The following is a 17,495-nucleotide window of genomic DNA, read 5'->3' as shown; positions in this document are numbered from 1 at the left end:
CCTCATGTATTAAACAACTTGTAAAATACCGAACATCCTTGCTTTATTTTTCCTGGTTATGTTCCATGTGTTGCATGTGAATATTTTGTTACCAGAAATAGCACCACTTTCTCTTATTGTACTCAAAATAAGCTTGTCAAGATTTCCCTTCATGCTGGATGTTTACTGTAACATGGACCAGGATCGTTAATTTGACTCTTAAAGACTCATGTTTTGTTTTACAATATTTATAGCCTGTTTGAATCAGGTGCTGGTTTATGCGTGTCCTTTGTTTAGGTAAAAATATGTGTATATGTTTCCTAGAGCAGGCTTCGGAATCAAATATTTATTCCATAGTTCACTTGAAACGGATGGTTACTATTTCATACTATTAAAATGGTTGTTTTTATCTGTATATATTTCTCTTCAGGTGTGCTATGTTATTGCGTTGATTGAATTTACTCTTCTTTGTTGGTCATTATGTTTATAATGGGTTGTGTGGGTCTCCTAGAACTAGTAAATAGATGTTTTAGGCATCCTGTGTCTTCATGATCAGTAAACCATTTTTTTTAGAATTATGTTGTAACTGTCATCTGATTTGATGATGTTCTCGTTCTTTCCTACGTTGGAGGGGCCATTGGTGGGTGCATGCACTTGAGGTGAATTTGAAGCGCCTAGTGATAATCGACAGTTTGCATTCTGTACCATAAGATGATAAATGGGATAAACTCGATGCATATGTGGTAACATAATATATTCTTTTTTCCAGTAGATAGTTATAATATCTAATTATATAGCACGTTATTCTACTATATCGTTCCTTGATTTTCAAGGGAGACTGTTTGAGGACATGGCGAGAATTGTAATTCCCGCACACGTCTGGACTATAGAGGGCCCATCTCGTTCTTACATAGTGTTCCAAAGCAATCGAACTTTTGTGGCTTTTTTTTGTCATGCGGCATACCCTATGTAAAATTCTTGTCATCCCAATTGCATAAGTGTTTTGTTTTCCTGTAGCTCCGATTGTGGCATCTACGTTATTAAGTTCATGGAACGTTTGACCGAAGACTGTGTTCTTGATGAATAGAACGAGGTGACTATAATAAACTTTTGGGCATATATCACGCGTAAATTTGAACATATGTCACTGTAACGCTTCTTACTCCTAACTCACCTGGTAAATTCTATATATAGGATTTACTCAGATCATACAGGATGGAGTTGATGTTAGACATTGTCCGTGGGCCACAAAATGCATTGGTTGATCGGGTTCTTTCATTATTGGAGGACAAAGCTGAACCTGTACGGTGCAATCAACCACGGAACAAGAGAAAGGAAGTTAGATCACCATTCACTATACCTAGTACGAGGACGTTGATAGAACGTGCGAAAGGATTACCAAATGGGAGGATAATCAAAGGGAGGAAGAAGTAGCGTATTTAGGTTTAACTATTGTGAATTTAATTACCTTAAGTTATTTAACTTACTTACTACTTAGAGTCTTGGGGATTTATTTATGATACATTTGGAGGACTTGTTTCTAGTGGAAATTTTTTTTTATAAACTTCTGTGAATCTGTTGGTGTACAGTTGTTCAGGCATGACACACCTACGAGTGAGTTAAAATGAACATCTATTTTGTTTATGAAAGTAACCATCTAAATACATATTGAACCGAACATCCGATTTGTTATGTCTTAGCACAAGGATATCTCTTTCGTATTTCAGATTTGACTTGAATTGGTTAAGTGTTGACATCATGATCACTGGTGTTAACAAAAGATCCAATGATTCCTTTGGAATGCATGCTACATGTAGTATAGGTTGAATTACACGAAGAATAACCATTCACGATACTGAGAAAGTGAACATCCAATATCTTACAAAAATGAACATCCATTGTAACTGTGTAAAAATAACAATGTATTTACTTTATAAAACGACCAGCTACATACCAAATGACCATGTAAAATAACACCTTGAAACCGTGATAGTCAGATAAATCATAACCAGCAAGCATCAAATACAACTAAGCACCCACAAATAACCATCCACGTTCATAACAAAAGTGAACATTCGATCACGTACAAAAATGAACATCCCAAGTATCTGAATGAAGATAACCATGTAGTCACTATCTAAAACGACCATCTACGTATTGAATGACTATATAGTATAGCATGAAGTAATTTGTTACAAATTTAATAATCTTACTTGTAAGATAGAGAATAACCATCATATATAATCATTATGCATTGAGTTCATTGAAATTAATAAAGTAAAATGGTTCATGGAAATTAATCAAGTATAGACTCTTGCAACAACTGCATACAAACCTTAAAACTACATATTTATAACATAAAACCACCCTCTTTATCTAATCTTAATAATAAACGATTACCAATTGGAACCCTATATATATGGAGATTAAAAATAAAAGCAAGCGCACCCATGTCCAATATATTTTAACTTTTGGTGAAGGAGCTTAACAAAGACATGAAGCCACCAACTTGTTGGGGCTCATTCCGGCCAACAACAGCACCGAAGTTTACATTTTGAGCTGTCTCCGGACAAACAACCTGCTAAACAACACAAAAAAATGACAACAATTAACTTCTCGTATAATACTATACCAAATAAACATACAAGGTCGAGATTGATACAAACATGTACCGGGGAGGCATTCTTATTTTTTCTCCGAGCAGATTTCATGAAGAACTTCTCCAGGGCAGCACCGAGCCTCTTACTCTTTGGCCGACCCTTTGTGGTGTGACCTTTGATGGGCCTTGGATGTCAACTACACTGACAACGTTCGAACTCTATGGGCCAAAGCTGGTGTGGGTGTCCGCCACACTCTCGGACCTCTTCTTGGCACGTTGCGCGGTCAGCTTGGCCTTTGCTTCTTTCATAGCAGCATTCAGCAATGTTGTTTCGTCATCGTCATTGATGAACTCTTGAGCAACGTTATAGAAGTGTGCACATAATCCCCGGAAAGCAGTATGACTCTCATTCAATCGACTAACGTCGTGACTACTCTTGACATAAGTATGCTTGCGCTTTATGTTCTTGCTCCATCGAGGGAGAACATAACAGGTAGATACTTTATACACTTTATATGAATGAAAAACTGCAAGACAATGACAGCATAACACACCTGAACTCTCAAAAAGATTTCACTCATAACAAACCTCCTGTGTGGAACAGTCAAAGTGGACGTTGTATGGAATGCAGAGAATAGTATCGTTGACTAATTTTTTCTCTTCCACCTTCATGCATACTGATGGCCCCTCTTTATCAACTACAGAGACTCTGCAATCAACCTTCTTCACAAACTCAGTTTGAACATCCCTAAACATGCTAGTAATATACTACTGCTGAAATTGTCTCTCCATAGGCGAGCTCGTTGCATAAGGGATAATCCCCTTCGAGTGTGCTGCATCATCCTCCAATACCCTCTACTCCTTGATTCCAAGCACATTGTCATATTCATGAACAAATTGGACCAAGCTAGTCCTACTATGTAAGAATCCACTGTAGAATGCGTGCATGCTCTCACTCCTTTGCAAACTCCTCATGACAGCCCAAAATTCACTCTTGAAGTATATGGGGACCCACATGCGTCGGTTATCATAAAGGTCTACAGAAAAAAAACCATCATTATCACAGAAACCTTAAAATAAATTTATTATGACAAAACAGATAAAGCCAGCTACCAAATAATTGTCAATTAAAGCGTGTAAAGTAATTGTACACTAACGGACCTGACAGCCATGTGTTGTTATGTATGTTGTACTCAGCTATAAATTCAAACCAGTTATCTTCAAATGACTCCACCATCTGAGAGTTCTACACAATGTCATTTAGGTCATCATACAACTCTCTGTACCAGCGATAACCTCCAAGCTTGTGTGGTAACTTCTTCATAATGTGTCAGATGCACCAACGGTGATGTGTATTGGGTAAAGCCTTTCTGATCACACGGAAAATGGATCTGCATTGATCGGTGATGATCCGCTGGGGAGCAGTTCCTAGGCACCTCACCCATTGGCTGAAAACCCACTCATAACTTGGAATTTTCTCATTCCCCAGCAGAGCAAAACTGAGGAAGGTCGACTTACCATGGTGGTTGACATTGACAAATGACGTAAACAGTAATCCATGCCTACACGAAAAAACAACCACATATAAGAAATCCCACGCACGACCGTATAAATAAAAAAAATAGAAAAAAAACCAACATAACTACTTCATACCTGTTTGTATTGTATGTGCTATCTAATGACACGACGTCTCCGTAATATTCATACGACGTCCTACACCTTGCATCCACCAATATTGCACTCTTAAATTTACACTCCTCATCCAAATTCACCGTGTAGAAGAAGTTTGGATTGATGTCCTTCATTCTAATGATGTAGTTCATCATCTCCCTAACATCTGCATTCACGTTGCTGGTTTGGAGCCATGCTGTAATATAGTTTCTTAAATCCTTTTCTGAGAATCTTAGGTTAGACAGGCGCCTAGCCTCATTTGCGAAAGCTAGGAATGTCATATTTAGTCGAATCACAGCCTCATCATTATCCTCGATCACGGACTTTACATGCATGGTCAGCTCCCTATACTCATGGTAGTGCATCACATTTCTCGCTGAACATTGGTGCGAGTGCTTCAACTCAACCTTGAAGAAAACTCACTCTTGATTCTCCTTATTAAACTTCACATATATCCTTGCCTTGCACCCGGCGGCTGAAATTGTGTTCTTCCGCGTTGGTCCTTTGACACGAGACCTGCGAAACCCGTCCTGATTACAGTGGATAGCTTGGTTAACGGGTTCCTTTGTGATCTTGTCACATGTTATCGTCCTTATCTTAGTTGCAAATCCTACTTTTTTTGCATAGGTAACATAGAATTCATGAGCCATGTGCAACTGCAAAAATCGCATTCTAACTCTTGGTATTTCGTCTTCCTGAAGGCAACCATGATCCGGTAACTACATTTTAGATAAAAAAAATAAATACCATTAATGATCAAATCAAACATGCGGATCATGACTACACAAAATTAAACTAGAGTCCAAACCTCATAACCAAAATCCATCTCTTCACTTCCAACCTTAGTAACATCCGACAGTTGCATGGCCTACAATTCCAAAATAAACGCAGAAATCCAAAAAAAATAATAATAAGATAAATCCTTATTAAATATCATGTACATAAAACCTCAATAACCAGCACAAAAAATGCGACAAAAACTAGAAATCAAGTCAATCATCCTACCCATTTTAACTTAAAAACAAATGCATGAAAATGACAATTATAGTAATCGAATTAATTATTTCATTTTACCTATTATATAAGTATTGTAACTACTATCTATTCTCTTTCACAATGACACTGTACATCACATAACTGAACATGCAATAGATACAACTATCATACACATAGTTCAGTCCTCGATTTCAGAGCCAATGGTGACTAGAGTTACTTTTTTATTCATTTAATGCCCATCATGTATAATTATATACATATATTTTAATCTAAACATGCAGGAAGCATATTAAGTATCCCATCAGTTGATAACTCTTACCTTTTTAATTTTCATTTTCAAATACATTCTTCATAATAATAATACCATTAGCTGTAACTCAAATTCAACATACATCACTACTAAGGTTTCAAGGGACATATGGGCATCATGCACAGAAACATGGGTGATTACTTATTGAGTAGAAAGGTCTCCAAATGTAATCAACTCTCTTGCTTATACATGCAATCCAAATTTAGTTATATAAATTCATATATTCATAGAAGATAGTCCAAAAAAAAAAGTAATTTCATTCAGAGACAAATCAATATGCCATGATTAATTAATTTATGCAAATTTCCCATACATATAAGCATACCATTCAATATAAAACCATCACAAATTTGGTTAAATCATGAATGTTTATGATGCATTTGGATAAGCATTAAACATAAAATTAAACACGCCACTTGCATTGAGTGTAAACATCTAAATCATTTGAAAAATAATCATCCATTATCAATGTTTTGAACGTAAGTTGCTCACCTTATTCAATTGCTCACCCTCCACGACGAAATGATCGGCTCCGTTTTCATGTGGTTTTGATGAATTCTCATTACCACCAGAAGATGGAACACAACCCAACGGTTCAACCACATTGCACTCCATTAAGGAATTTCGGCGGGGTGATGGGCGTGAAAGAGGAAGTACACTTGAGACCACTTTATCTTGCGACGTCGACATCGGGAAGAAGGCACACACCGGGTGCTCACTGTCCTCGCTGGACGTTCGGGTTGCTGCGGTGCCGCGAAGATCAAGCAAACGAGAGGAACGTGGTGCTGGGCGGCCTGTGCGGATGACGACTCTAGTTGAAACAGAGTCAGACGACGGGTCGTGATCGTGGCGGCGCTACACCGACGAGATTCAAGGAGAATTAGAGAGAAGGGAGGTCACGACGTATTGAAAGAAGGAGGTTGTTGTTTTGCTTCTATAACTGACAGTAATCCTAATTTGTTTAAATTAAAAACAATTTAGAATTAATTAATTACCCATAATTTAATTTTAATTTCAATTTAATCTCATTATATACATTATACAATATATATATATATATATATATATATATATATATATATATATATATATATATATATATATCTAGATATTAAATATGTTTTGTCAATAATTGTACAAAAAGTTTATCCAAAGTACCAACTAACTTTCTGTTGGTTTTACTTTCTTTCTTTTTTTTTTTTAAGTTACTTAGGTTTTTATTATTTTAAATTTATTTAATTTATCTTAGTGGTATGCTCATGATTGATTATTTTCGGTCATATATATATGCGGCTTACGTATATGTAAAGATCCTCCCTGATATTCTGTCTCATCTGCTTTCGGGCAAAATAAACATAAAAGATGGTATGATTCCATAACCTAAAGCCAATCATGTTAAAATTCTCGTGGCTTTGGTCCTGCTTTGAAGAATAATATATGATATATATGCTTTTATTTTTATTACTTTATAATGTATCTGTAGAGATAGCTAGGATCAAATAATAAGGATATAAATTTATTTAAATAAATTGTTTTTGAATATTTTTTAGTGTAACTTTTACAAACCCAGGCCAATTATTGGGTTTGAAGATTACATGTTATTGATTATCTCTAAAAACTTTTATGTTAATCCAAAATCATTTGTTATATCTTTAATATACTTGAAAATTAATGAATATATATGTTCAAAATATATATAAAATAATAAAAGGTTTGTGGTTTTTGGGAGGCGATAATAAAGAGGGGAAGGAGACAACGACAGGAGAATTTTTTCAGTTACTAGGAGAGAGAAAAGGGAACCAGCAGCTGTCGAAAGAAGAGAAATGAATCAAATCTTATGTTTTTGGTTTTTTTGTTCTTTTTAATTTTGGGGTCCAAAGAATATCGTTTTGGTCCTATTCTAAAAATTTATAGGGTCCTGATTTAGTTTAATTTTATTGTTTTCTAATCGATTTTTCAGTTCACCGCACTAGTTTTTGAATAAGATGATTTAACTAAAGGATCGAATAAATTGATCAACTAGTTCGTTTCAGTTTTTAAATTTACAGTTATTGAAACTAGTATTTTTATTCGTAATAATAATATTACAAAAATATAAATTTTTTAAAATTATGTTGATTTTATTTTAAATTATAAATTATGACAAAAATTAAATATTTACAGAATTAAATTACTTTTATAAAAAGAATATATAAACAAAAATTTCTACCAACTAGATTATATGTAATAAATATTTAAAAGAATAAAAATATAAATATAAATTAAAAAATAAATAGTAAAAATTTAAAATTAAATAAAAAAAATACATATAATAATAATAAAATATTATCTAAATAATATTATAAAATTATTTTTAATTATAAATTTAATATATTTTTTATAATTTTGTGAATCTATTTGAATTATGTTATTTTATTAATTTTATTTTTTTAGAATAGAAATATAAAAAGAGATACAGAATAGGAGAGAAAAAAAGGTAAAAAAATGAGTGAGTTTGTTAATTTTGAAAAAAAAAATATTATAATTATAATGAAAGAATACTTTATGACACATTTTAGTTTATCAAATTAGTAATATAAAATATAAATTATAAGTTATATATAGAGTGATAAGGATAGGGAGAAATAGAGAAGGAGAGAGAGATATATAAGATGATGTAGAAAGGAAATTTATTAGTTTTGGAGAAAATAGAGTGGGTTAAAGGAATCACAGAGATAGAGAAAGAAAGAGGAGAAGGAAGAGGGAACTTTTTAATTTTAGAGGAAAGATTTTGATTTCAATTGTAACGAGAGAGTGACATGTGGCACATTTGGTTCTAAAATTAATAATATACTAGTATTTTTATCCATAATAATTTTATGAAAATATAAAACTTTAAAAATTAAATTACGTTGATTTCTTTCTCACATTATAGATTATGACATAAAAGACTTATAGAATCAAATTACTTTTAAAAAAAGGTCATAGAAGACAAAAGTCTGTGCCAGCTAAGAAAATTAGGGTCTCCATAAATAAAAAAAAAAATCAAATAATAAGAATTTTAGTTATTATTTTCGTATGAAAGAGTTTAGCTTTTTACTAATAATTAATTTTAATATTATTTATCTAAAATTTGAAGAATTTAACGTATATATCTTTATATTTGATTAAGTGTTAAGTTTGTTGTACAAATTGAAATAATTAATTTTTATATTTGCTATTTAAAAATAATAATTTTTCTCTCTATGTATATAAAAATATAATTAGATATTAGCATAAAAAATTTATATTGATAGTTATAAAATTAACTCAAAATTATTATTTTTTTAAACAATTGAATCTTGATTCTAACTTTTAATCACAACATTAGTATTTTCTCTAAATTATATATAATAATAAATATTTGAAGGAAGAGCAGTAAAAATATAGATTAAAAAGATAAGCAGTAAAAATTTAAAACTAAATAAAAAATATACATATAATAATAATATTTTTATTTAAATTATATTATTTTATTAATTTTATTTTTTATTGAACATAAATATATAAAAAAAATAGAAAATGAGAGAAAAGAGAGAGAAAAAGAAAGGAGAAGAATGAGAGAGGGAGATTGCTAATTTTGGAAGAAAAAAATTATGTTAATTGTAACAAAAAATATTTGGTGACATATTTTGATTTGTCAAATTACTAATATAAAATATAAATGATAAATTATATATAGAGTGAGAAAGGTAAAGAAAAATAGAAAAAGGGAGAGAGGTAGATAAGAGAATATAGGAAGGAAATTTATTAATTTTGAAGAGAAATATTTCCTCTCAATTTTAATAAAAAATGTCATATGATACATTTTGGTTATTAAATTAGTTATTAATATATATATATATATATATATATATATATATATATATATATAATATAGTATAACTATATTTCAATTTCAATTTTGATATTTTAATTTTAATTTTAATTTAATTTGAATGCAATTAGAGAATGTTATGTTACACATTTTGATTTTAAATTTGTAATTAGTCATTGATAATGATATATAAATGAGATAGAGTTAGTGAATGAATGAGAGAGATAGAGAAGAGACAAAGAGGAGGAGAGAAGTCTTTAATTTTGGAGTAAAAGATTTGATTTCAATTGCAATGAGAGAGTGTCATATGGCACATTTTGGTTGTAACATTATTACATTAATAATATATAATAGATATAATATAATAGAAGACTAGTATTTTTTGCCTGTAATATAATTTGAAACTATGTTAGTTTTATCATGACATTATAGATTATGGTAGAAAGATTTATAAAATCAAACTACTTTTATAAAAAAGTCGTAGGAGACAAAGGTTCCCGTCAGTTAAGAAGAACAAGGTATCCGTAGATAAAAAAATCATATAATAAGCATTTTAGTTATTATTTTCATATGAAAGAGATTAATTTTTTGTTAATAATTAATTTTAATATTTATTATCTAAAACTGAAAGAATTTAATGTGTATACTTTTATATTTTTATTAGATTTTAAATCTGTTATACAAATAAAAATAATTATTTTTTATACTTATTATTTAAAAATAATATTATATATATATATAATTAGATATTAGTAATAAAAATTTTATATTGATAGTTATAAAATTAACTCAAAATTACTTTTCTTAAAATAATTGAATCTTGATTCTAATTATTAATTACAATACTAGTATTCTTTTCAAATTATATGTAATAAATATTTGAAAGAAGATAAGTGAAAATAAAATTAGAAAGATAAGCGATGAAAATTTGAAATTAAATAAAAAATAAAAATATATGCGTATAATAATAATTTTTTTGTGAATAATATTATTGGATCCTTTTTTAATTATATTATTTTATTAATTGTATTTTTGTAGAATAGAAAGATAGAGAGAATATAGAAAATAAGAGAAAAAAGATAGAAAGAAGAAGAAGAGATAGAGAAAAAGAAGAAGAAGAGATGGACTTTGTTAATTTTAAAAGAAAAGATTTTATTTTAATTGTAATAAAAGAATATTTCATGGCATATTTTGGTTTGTCACATTAGTAATATAAAATATAAATTATAAGTTATATAGAGAGTGAAAAAAATAGAGAACACTACAACAATTTCGGCATTTTGCGGCGGTTACTGGATCCATTTTGCGGCGGTTAATTAAACGCCGGAAGATGGGACACGGGCAAACAGTTAGCGGCAGTTTTTTTCAACCGCTGAAATAATCGCTACGAAATGTGAATTGGTTTGTGGCGGTTATTACCCGCTGTAGTATGAGGGTGAAAAATGATACTTCCAATTTTGCGGCAGTTTGCAACCGCCGCTAAATGCTAGTGATTTGAAAATAAAGCCATTTTGTGGCGGGTGATAACCGCCGCTAAATATCAGAAAAATAAACAATATGACTGTTTTGCGCCGGTTTAACCGTCGTCAAATTCAAAATTCCCATTAAAATTTTAGGTTTTTTATTATTTGCCTCTTTTGAAAATATTTGTTTATTAAACATTAATTTTTTTATTTTCAATTAATTTAAAGAAATTGCAACCATGTAAAACAGCTAAATAACATAACAAACCAAATTAAATATATGCAAATATAACATCTATAATGAGATTGTCATAACATCATCCAAAATAAAGTAAGAATGCTTAACTTGAAAAAAATAAGCATAAAGCACTAAACCAACTTAAATGCAAAAGTATCTAAGAACATTGATTGAAATTCAAAATTTTTTGTTGCGGGTCATGATTTCCAGATGAAAATGGCCCTACGCGTGACGAGTCCAATGTACTGTCTAAAAAAGCCAGCTCTACAACAACCTCAGCTGGCAAATTGTCTACTTGCTATTGGACTAGATATCCCAAGACCTTATGTATCGACTGTCTCTTCGCCTACTCTTCTTCTAGCTTAGCCGTCAATTCTGCAATCCTCCTCTCGTACTCTTCATTGAGCTTTGCAAAACCCGACAGTTGTCCAGCACCTAGGGCACGAACTCGTCCTAGGTGCTCCTTTCCGAGAACTTATGCTAGCGAATCATTTTGTGAAAGGTGCTTAGAGGATTCATCTTGCCTCTCAACATTCGCAATTGCTTCCTACAAATATACAACACATTGGAAAGGTATGAGTTAACAGTAGCACGATATATACAGTAAGCTAAGTTTAAAATTTTTAGACATGACTTACACTAACAACACGCACATCGAGATGGATATACAAGCCATTTTTTTCTTATGAGTCATGATAAACAACTCTCCTCTACCAACGGGCATTCCTTGCTCTTTCTCCTATATCATTGATATCGACACAATTATGTAAACAACAACAACATATTCAGAAAGATTAATCAAAATCTTAATGCAAATAATTACTTATTACCACTTCGTCTTTTTTCTTGCCAATGTTTTGGAGCCCCCAATATGTGTGTAAAGTTGCTTGCTCTGATTTAAAGTATTTTGTTTACATTTTTTCTATGAACAAATAACAGAACAAATATAAATGAGAAAGAGATGTTGAATATAGACCGTAAGGGGTGTAATATGTATACACATATATGTTTTGTGGAAATAATAAAGAACACCAAGGCTTACCTTTGTTTCTTCCTTCTGGCGATAGTTAAGGAACCGTTTCCATTTATTTTCTTCTATTCCTTTCGGGCGATGCTCAAGATTTTTCTCATAAGTCCTTGTTTCTTTGTAACACTTATGATACAAGTTGTGCCTTGTATCCTTCCAGTTCTTTCCTATCCTCTTCATAATTCCGCGCTTTATTTTTCCTCCGGCATCGTCCTCATAGTGAAAGACCCGCTGCAATTAGTTGACATTATCATTAACCAAGACCAACTAACAAGCATAAGACTGATAATTTGAAGAAATGCCACAACCATTATAGGCTAATTTAAATTGATAAAGTATGACCCTCAAATCCAGTACAAGCAGTCGCAATTACGTATAAAATAGAAGTGCTTAAATAAACATGTGAAAAACATAATTTGAAAATTTTACCAACCATATAATTTACCAATGCAAAAGATCTTACCAAAAAAAAGGAATACTAAAATTGCTTAAATTGTTGAAGCCTAAAGATGTACCTTAATCATGTCGTACGCATGTTCCTTCTTAGCTTGCAGGTGATCTCTCAAAGCCATCTGATTGACACCTTTCTTTTTCTTTGGTCTTTATTGATCTTGGACTATAATATATACTTTTTTCTCACCTATACACATGTTGCTTGAGTAGATAATTTTTCATTCTCCTTACCTCTATTCATAACAAATTGGCGCTTTCATTGACTTCATGGCAGATAATACTCAAATGCAAACTATGCAAGCGGCCATCAACAAGCTCATTGAACAAGCCGATCTCCACAATGAACAGCTCACTATGATTACCTAGTCGATGGCAGCGATACAAGTGCAGCTCATATCCCTGACTATAAACTCACATACACAAGCCCATTCTTTGTCTGGCTTCACACAGTTGCGACAATTGAAGGTGGATTTTCCTAAATTTACTGGGGAAAACTATGTACTCCATTGGCTTTACCGGGGAGAGAGATTTTTCAAGATTTATGATATGTCGGAGTATCAAATGCTCGATGTCATCGCAGTCAACCTCGAAGGGCGGGCTTTATCGTGGTTTCAACTTTGCGTAAACTCATTCCCACCGAGATTCAATTTAGACACGAGAATGGTCTCTACTTCACGTGTGATGATCGTTTCTCTCCATCCCATAAATGTGCAACCAAACATTACTTCTCATCCAAACTACAGAAGCAGTACCAGAGGATCCACCAATTGAGGAGGAAAACACTGAGATTAAAAAGCCTGATGATTTGGAGAACACATCCCAAAAGATTCCCATTGTCTCTCTTATAATGCCTTGACTGGTATCCCTGCAAAAAGGTCAATCCATTTCAAAAGGACAGTAAAGGGTCGAGAACTACATGCTTTAATGGACGGAGGTAGCTCTGACAATTTTATTCACCCCGCCTTAATTAAGAGACTTGCTGTCATTGTGCATCGTACACTCCCATTCAAGGTGGAGGTAGGAGATGGTACTTTGTTGCAATGTGAAGGAAAAGTGCAGCGATTTCCATTAAACATCCAGGGCCACACTTTGTTTGTGAATGCTTTTGTGCTGTCAATAGCCAATGAGAAACTAGTGTTAGGAGATATATGGCTAGAAACTCTTGATACACATTTGGTAAATTACAAAACAAAGTTTATTACATTCTTTGATAATGGAAAATTGGTAACCTTACAGGGTGAGGTACAACAGCTGCCAGCCAAGGCACAATTCAATCACTTAAAACGACTCTAGGCCACATATGAGATCACAGAATTATACACTATGCAGGTGCAGTCGAAAGATAGCATGGAACCTCCTATGTTGACACTACCATCTGATTTGAACTCTGAACTTACTTTGCTCATTCATGACTTTGCGGATATATTTAGCATTCATCGTGACCTTCCACCACCATGCAGCCATGATCATTCAATCGTGCTACTTCCAAATGTTCCTCCTGTGAAGGTACGACCATATCGATACCCTTATAGCCAGAAGACCAAGATTGAAAGAATGGTGAAAGATATGTTAGCTGAAGGCATAATTCAACCAAGCACCAGTCCATTTTCTTCTCCAGTGTTATTGGTTAAGAAAAAATATGGCTCATGGCAGTGTTGTACTGACTACCGTGTCCTTAATGCAGTTACTGTTAAAGACTCTTTTCCAATGCCAACAATAGATGAATTGATTGATGAACTATTCGATACACAATTTTTTTCAAAATTCAATCTACGTTCTGGTTATCATCAAATTAGAGTAAGATCAGAATATTGTTGCAAGACTGCTTTTCGCACTCACCAAGGGTTATACAAATGGCTCGTTATGCCATTTGGTCTCACCAATGCTCCTACCACATTCTAGAGCTTAATGAATTCGATTTTTGCAAATGTGTTATGATAGGTTGTACTCGTATTCTTCGATGACATCCTTGTGTATAGCTCGGATTGGTCCTCCCACGTACAACATCTAATGCATGTCTTGGAAGTGTTGCGCACCCATGCCTTATACGCCAAGCTATCCAAATGCTCCTTCAGAAGGCAACAAATTGATTACTTGGGACATGTGGTTTCCCGAGAGAGTGTTCGCGTTGATGACTCTTAGATTTTGGCAATCAAACAATGGCCATCTCCCACCTTGATCAAACAACTTCGAGTATTCCTCGGCCTTGCCAATTATTATCACAAGTTTATAAAAAATTTGCTTTATTTGCTGCCCCACTGACTAATTTATTAAAGAGGGATAATTTCCACTAGTCCTATCACGTGGAAGACACCTTTCAACAGTTAAGGATAGCCCTTAATAATGCCACAGTGTTAGCACTACCTGATTTTTTCAACCAATTTGTGCTCGAAATAGATGCATCTAGGGATGGTATTCGGGCTATTCTTAGTCAGGAAGGTCACCCATCGCTTACTTTTCTAAGAAGCTTTCTAGTTTGAATCAAAAGAAATCCACATATGTTCGGGAAATGTAAGCAATCCTTATAGCGGTGGCTATGTTTTATCACTACTTGTTAGCCCACAAATTTGTGATTCGCACCGATCATAAGAGCCTCAAGGAGATGCAAGCTCAAACCATACAAACACGGGAACAACAACTATGGCTTTCAAAGTTGTTAGGCTACGATTTTACTATAGAATATAAGAAAGGGAGCGAGAACAAGAGCGCAGATGCTTTGTCAAGATCCTTCCTCAGTCTCACTATGATAAGTGGTGCCTTGCTGCCCAGATTACGACAAGAACTCAAGGCTTACACACTAGCCAAGGAGCTCATTGAAGCTGAACTTTAATCAGGAAAACTCCAGCTACGATAGGGCCTGCAGTACTAGGGTGATAGGTTAGTGATTCCGGCTACCTCTCAACTAACCAACACCATTTTGCGAGAGTATCAGGAATATGATAGGTTCCACAGAACTTTGACAAGGATCTATGCACAATTTTATTGGAAACATATGGCCAAAGCAATTAAGGAATATGTCGCCACTTGTTCAACTTGCCGACGAGTCAAATATAGTACTCAACCACCGGTCGAGTTATTGGAACCACTTTTCATCCCATCTCATATTTGGCATGACATATCCATGGACTTTATTACTGGGCTGCCACTATACCATGGATGCTCAATTATATTGGTGGTGGTGGATCGCTTGTCAAAGTTTGCTCATTTATCACATTACCGGCAGATTTTACATCCCCTAAGGTTGCGGATGCTTCCTTCGAAATGTGGTAAGCGTTCATGGCATTCCTCATTTTATTATCTCGGACTGAAACAAAGTATTTACCAGTAAATTTTGGGAATAATGTTGTGACAATCAAGGCATTATTTTAGCTTGGAGTTCTGCGTATCATCTAGAAACTGATGGACAAACCGAGGTCCTCAATCGTTGCTTGAAAATGTACTTGTGCTGCGATACTTAGGAGAATCCTCGCGATTGGTACCATCTTTTTCCTTGGGCAGCTTATAGTTACAATACGTCCCACCACTCATCAATAGGAATGACCCCATTCAAGGCTGTGTTCGGCAGGGACCCTCTCCCTCTCATTCATTATGAGCCTATTGTATCCGATATACCAACTGAGCAAGAACAATTACAACAACGTGATGAGGTTCTAGCCACCCTCAAGTTGAACCTCCGACGAGCCCAGCAGCGTATGAAGCACAACGGAGATAGTAAGCAAAGAGAAGTTGAATTCAATGTTGGCGACTATATTTTTGTTAAACTACAACCTTATTACCAACATTCAGTGGCATTGCAAAAAAAATCATAAGTTGAGCACATGAGATACTTTGGTCATTTTCCTATTGCGGTACGGATTGGCAAAGTTGCTTATCGACTACAATTACCACCTGAGGCGAGGATACATCCTGTTTTTCATGTCTGAAAAAGTCTATGAGAGACCCAAGGGCTACTAATATTCCTACACCATTGCTGCTGGATGAACAAGGCTTGGGGGTACAACCACAGTGGATTTCAGGACTCCGAATGGTGAAGAAAAATGAGCGTTGGCAAGAACAATTTCTTATCCAATGGTATAGGGCACCAGCAGAGGTAGCAACATAGGAACCATACGAAGAAATGCACCAGCAATTTCCTACTTTCAACTTTGAGGGCAAGGTCCTTTTTAAAGGAAGGGATAATGATACAAAAAAGGGGAAAACGGTTGCAACTGAGGGCCTATCCAATATGTCAATAGGGAGGATGAAAAGAGTATGTCGCACTATAACTAAATTGGTTAGAGAAAATGATCAAAAGGCATGAGAAGGTGGGAGACAAAGGCAGAGTATATTGCGAGTACCTCTCTCTGTTAATTTTACTCCTCCCTGGCTTATCTTTCTTATGAATCTCTTCCCTTATTTTCTATGTTCTTGGCTTGCAGGTGATCTCTCAAGGCCATTTGATTGACCCCTACCCCTATCTTTTTCTTCGATCTTTATTGATGTTGGACTATACTATATACTTTTTCTCACCTATATACAAGGACGGATCCAAGAATCTAATTATGGAGGGGCCGAAAATTAAAATTTTGTATAATCAAATATAATGTCATATATTTGATAATAGGTATAATTATAATTAGTTTTTTAATTAAAAAATTAATAAATATTTGTCAAATAAAAGAATTATTTCAGTCTTTATAATTTTTTTCATAATTTTTTATGATTTTACATCTAATAAAATATAAATTTATCTATTTTTAAATATTTTGTTAATTAATTTACTTTCGTAAGTATTTATGTGCCGCAAATTAAATTTTTATGTTTTATATCATTATAAAATATGACATAAAATAATATAAATTAATCTCACTAACAATTTTGTTATGTGAATCTAAAATATACTAAAGTATTTTTATTTAATAATAGGGGTAAAAAGTAATAGAAA

At 33.4% G+C, this 17,495-nt stretch overlaps 2 protein-coding genes across 2 annotated transcripts; one reads left to right on the top strand and one right to left on the bottom strand.

The window, feature by feature from the left end:
* Positions 1-3,433: 3,433 nt before the first annotated feature.
* LOC140184094 (protein FAR1-RELATED SEQUENCE 5-like) lies at positions 3,434-4,614 on the bottom strand. The gene is made up of 4 exons (XM_072234381.1): positions 4,232-4,614; positions 4,020-4,140; positions 3,740-3,824; positions 3,434-3,615 (listed from the first exon to the last, which is right to left on the bottom strand). Exons 1-4 carry the CDS (start codon positions 4,612-4,614, stop codon positions 3,434-3,436), a joined length of 771 nt encoding a protein of 256 aa, XP_072090482.1.
* Positions 4,615-13,495: 8,881 nt separating this feature from the next.
* LOC140184093 (uncharacterized) lies at positions 13,496-15,401 on the top strand. The gene is made up of 5 exons (XM_072234380.1): positions 13,496-13,813; positions 13,901-14,368; positions 14,513-14,569; positions 14,896-15,010; positions 15,130-15,401. The coding sequence occupies exons 1-5, from the start codon at positions 13,496-13,498 to the stop codon at positions 15,399-15,401; spliced, it is 1,230 nt and encodes a 409-aa protein (XP_072090481.1).
* Positions 15,402-17,495: the final 2,094 nt, after the last annotated feature.

This window comes from Arachis hypogaea, chromosome 4 (genome assembly GCF_003086295.3).
Source record: "Arachis hypogaea cultivar Tifrunner chromosome 4, arahy.Tifrunner.gnm2.J5K5, whole genome shotgun sequence".
NCBI classification, from domain to species: Eukaryota; Viridiplantae; Streptophyta; class Magnoliopsida; order Fabales; family Fabaceae; genus Arachis; species Arachis hypogaea.
Note: the sequence above shows the minus strand (reverse complement) of the source record. Positions and strands in the feature narration are given on the sequence as shown.

What these genes read in the sequence shown, in the direction of transcription:
- LOC140184093 (XM_072234380.1), top strand. Translation starts at nt 13,496, where the DNA reads ATGGACGGAGGTAGCTCTGACAATTTTATTCACCCCGCCTTAATTAAG. An exon ending in TGGTAACCTTACAGGGTGAG is followed by an intron (nt 13,814 to 13,900) that starts GTACAACAGCTG and finishes TACACTATGCAG; the next exon opens with GTGCAGTCGAAAGATAGCAT. An exon ending in CTGGTTATCATCAAATTAGA is followed by an intron (nt 14,369 to 14,512) that starts GTAAGATCAGAA and finishes GTGTTATGATAG; the next exon opens with GTTGTACTCGTATTCTTCGA.
- LOC140184094 (XM_072234381.1), bottom strand. Translation starts at nt 4,614, where the DNA reads ATGCACTACCATGAGTATAGGGAGCTGACCATGCATGTAAAGTCCGTG. An exon ending in AGCACATACAATACAAACAG is followed by an intron (nt 4,141 to 4,231) that starts GTATGAAGTAGT and finishes TTTTTCGTGTAG; the next exon opens with GCATGGATTACTGTTTACGT. An exon ending in AGTGGGTTTTCAGCCAATGG is followed by an intron (nt 3,825 to 4,019) that starts GTGAGGTGCCTA and finishes GACATTGTGTAG; the next exon opens with AACTCTCAGATGGTGGAGTC.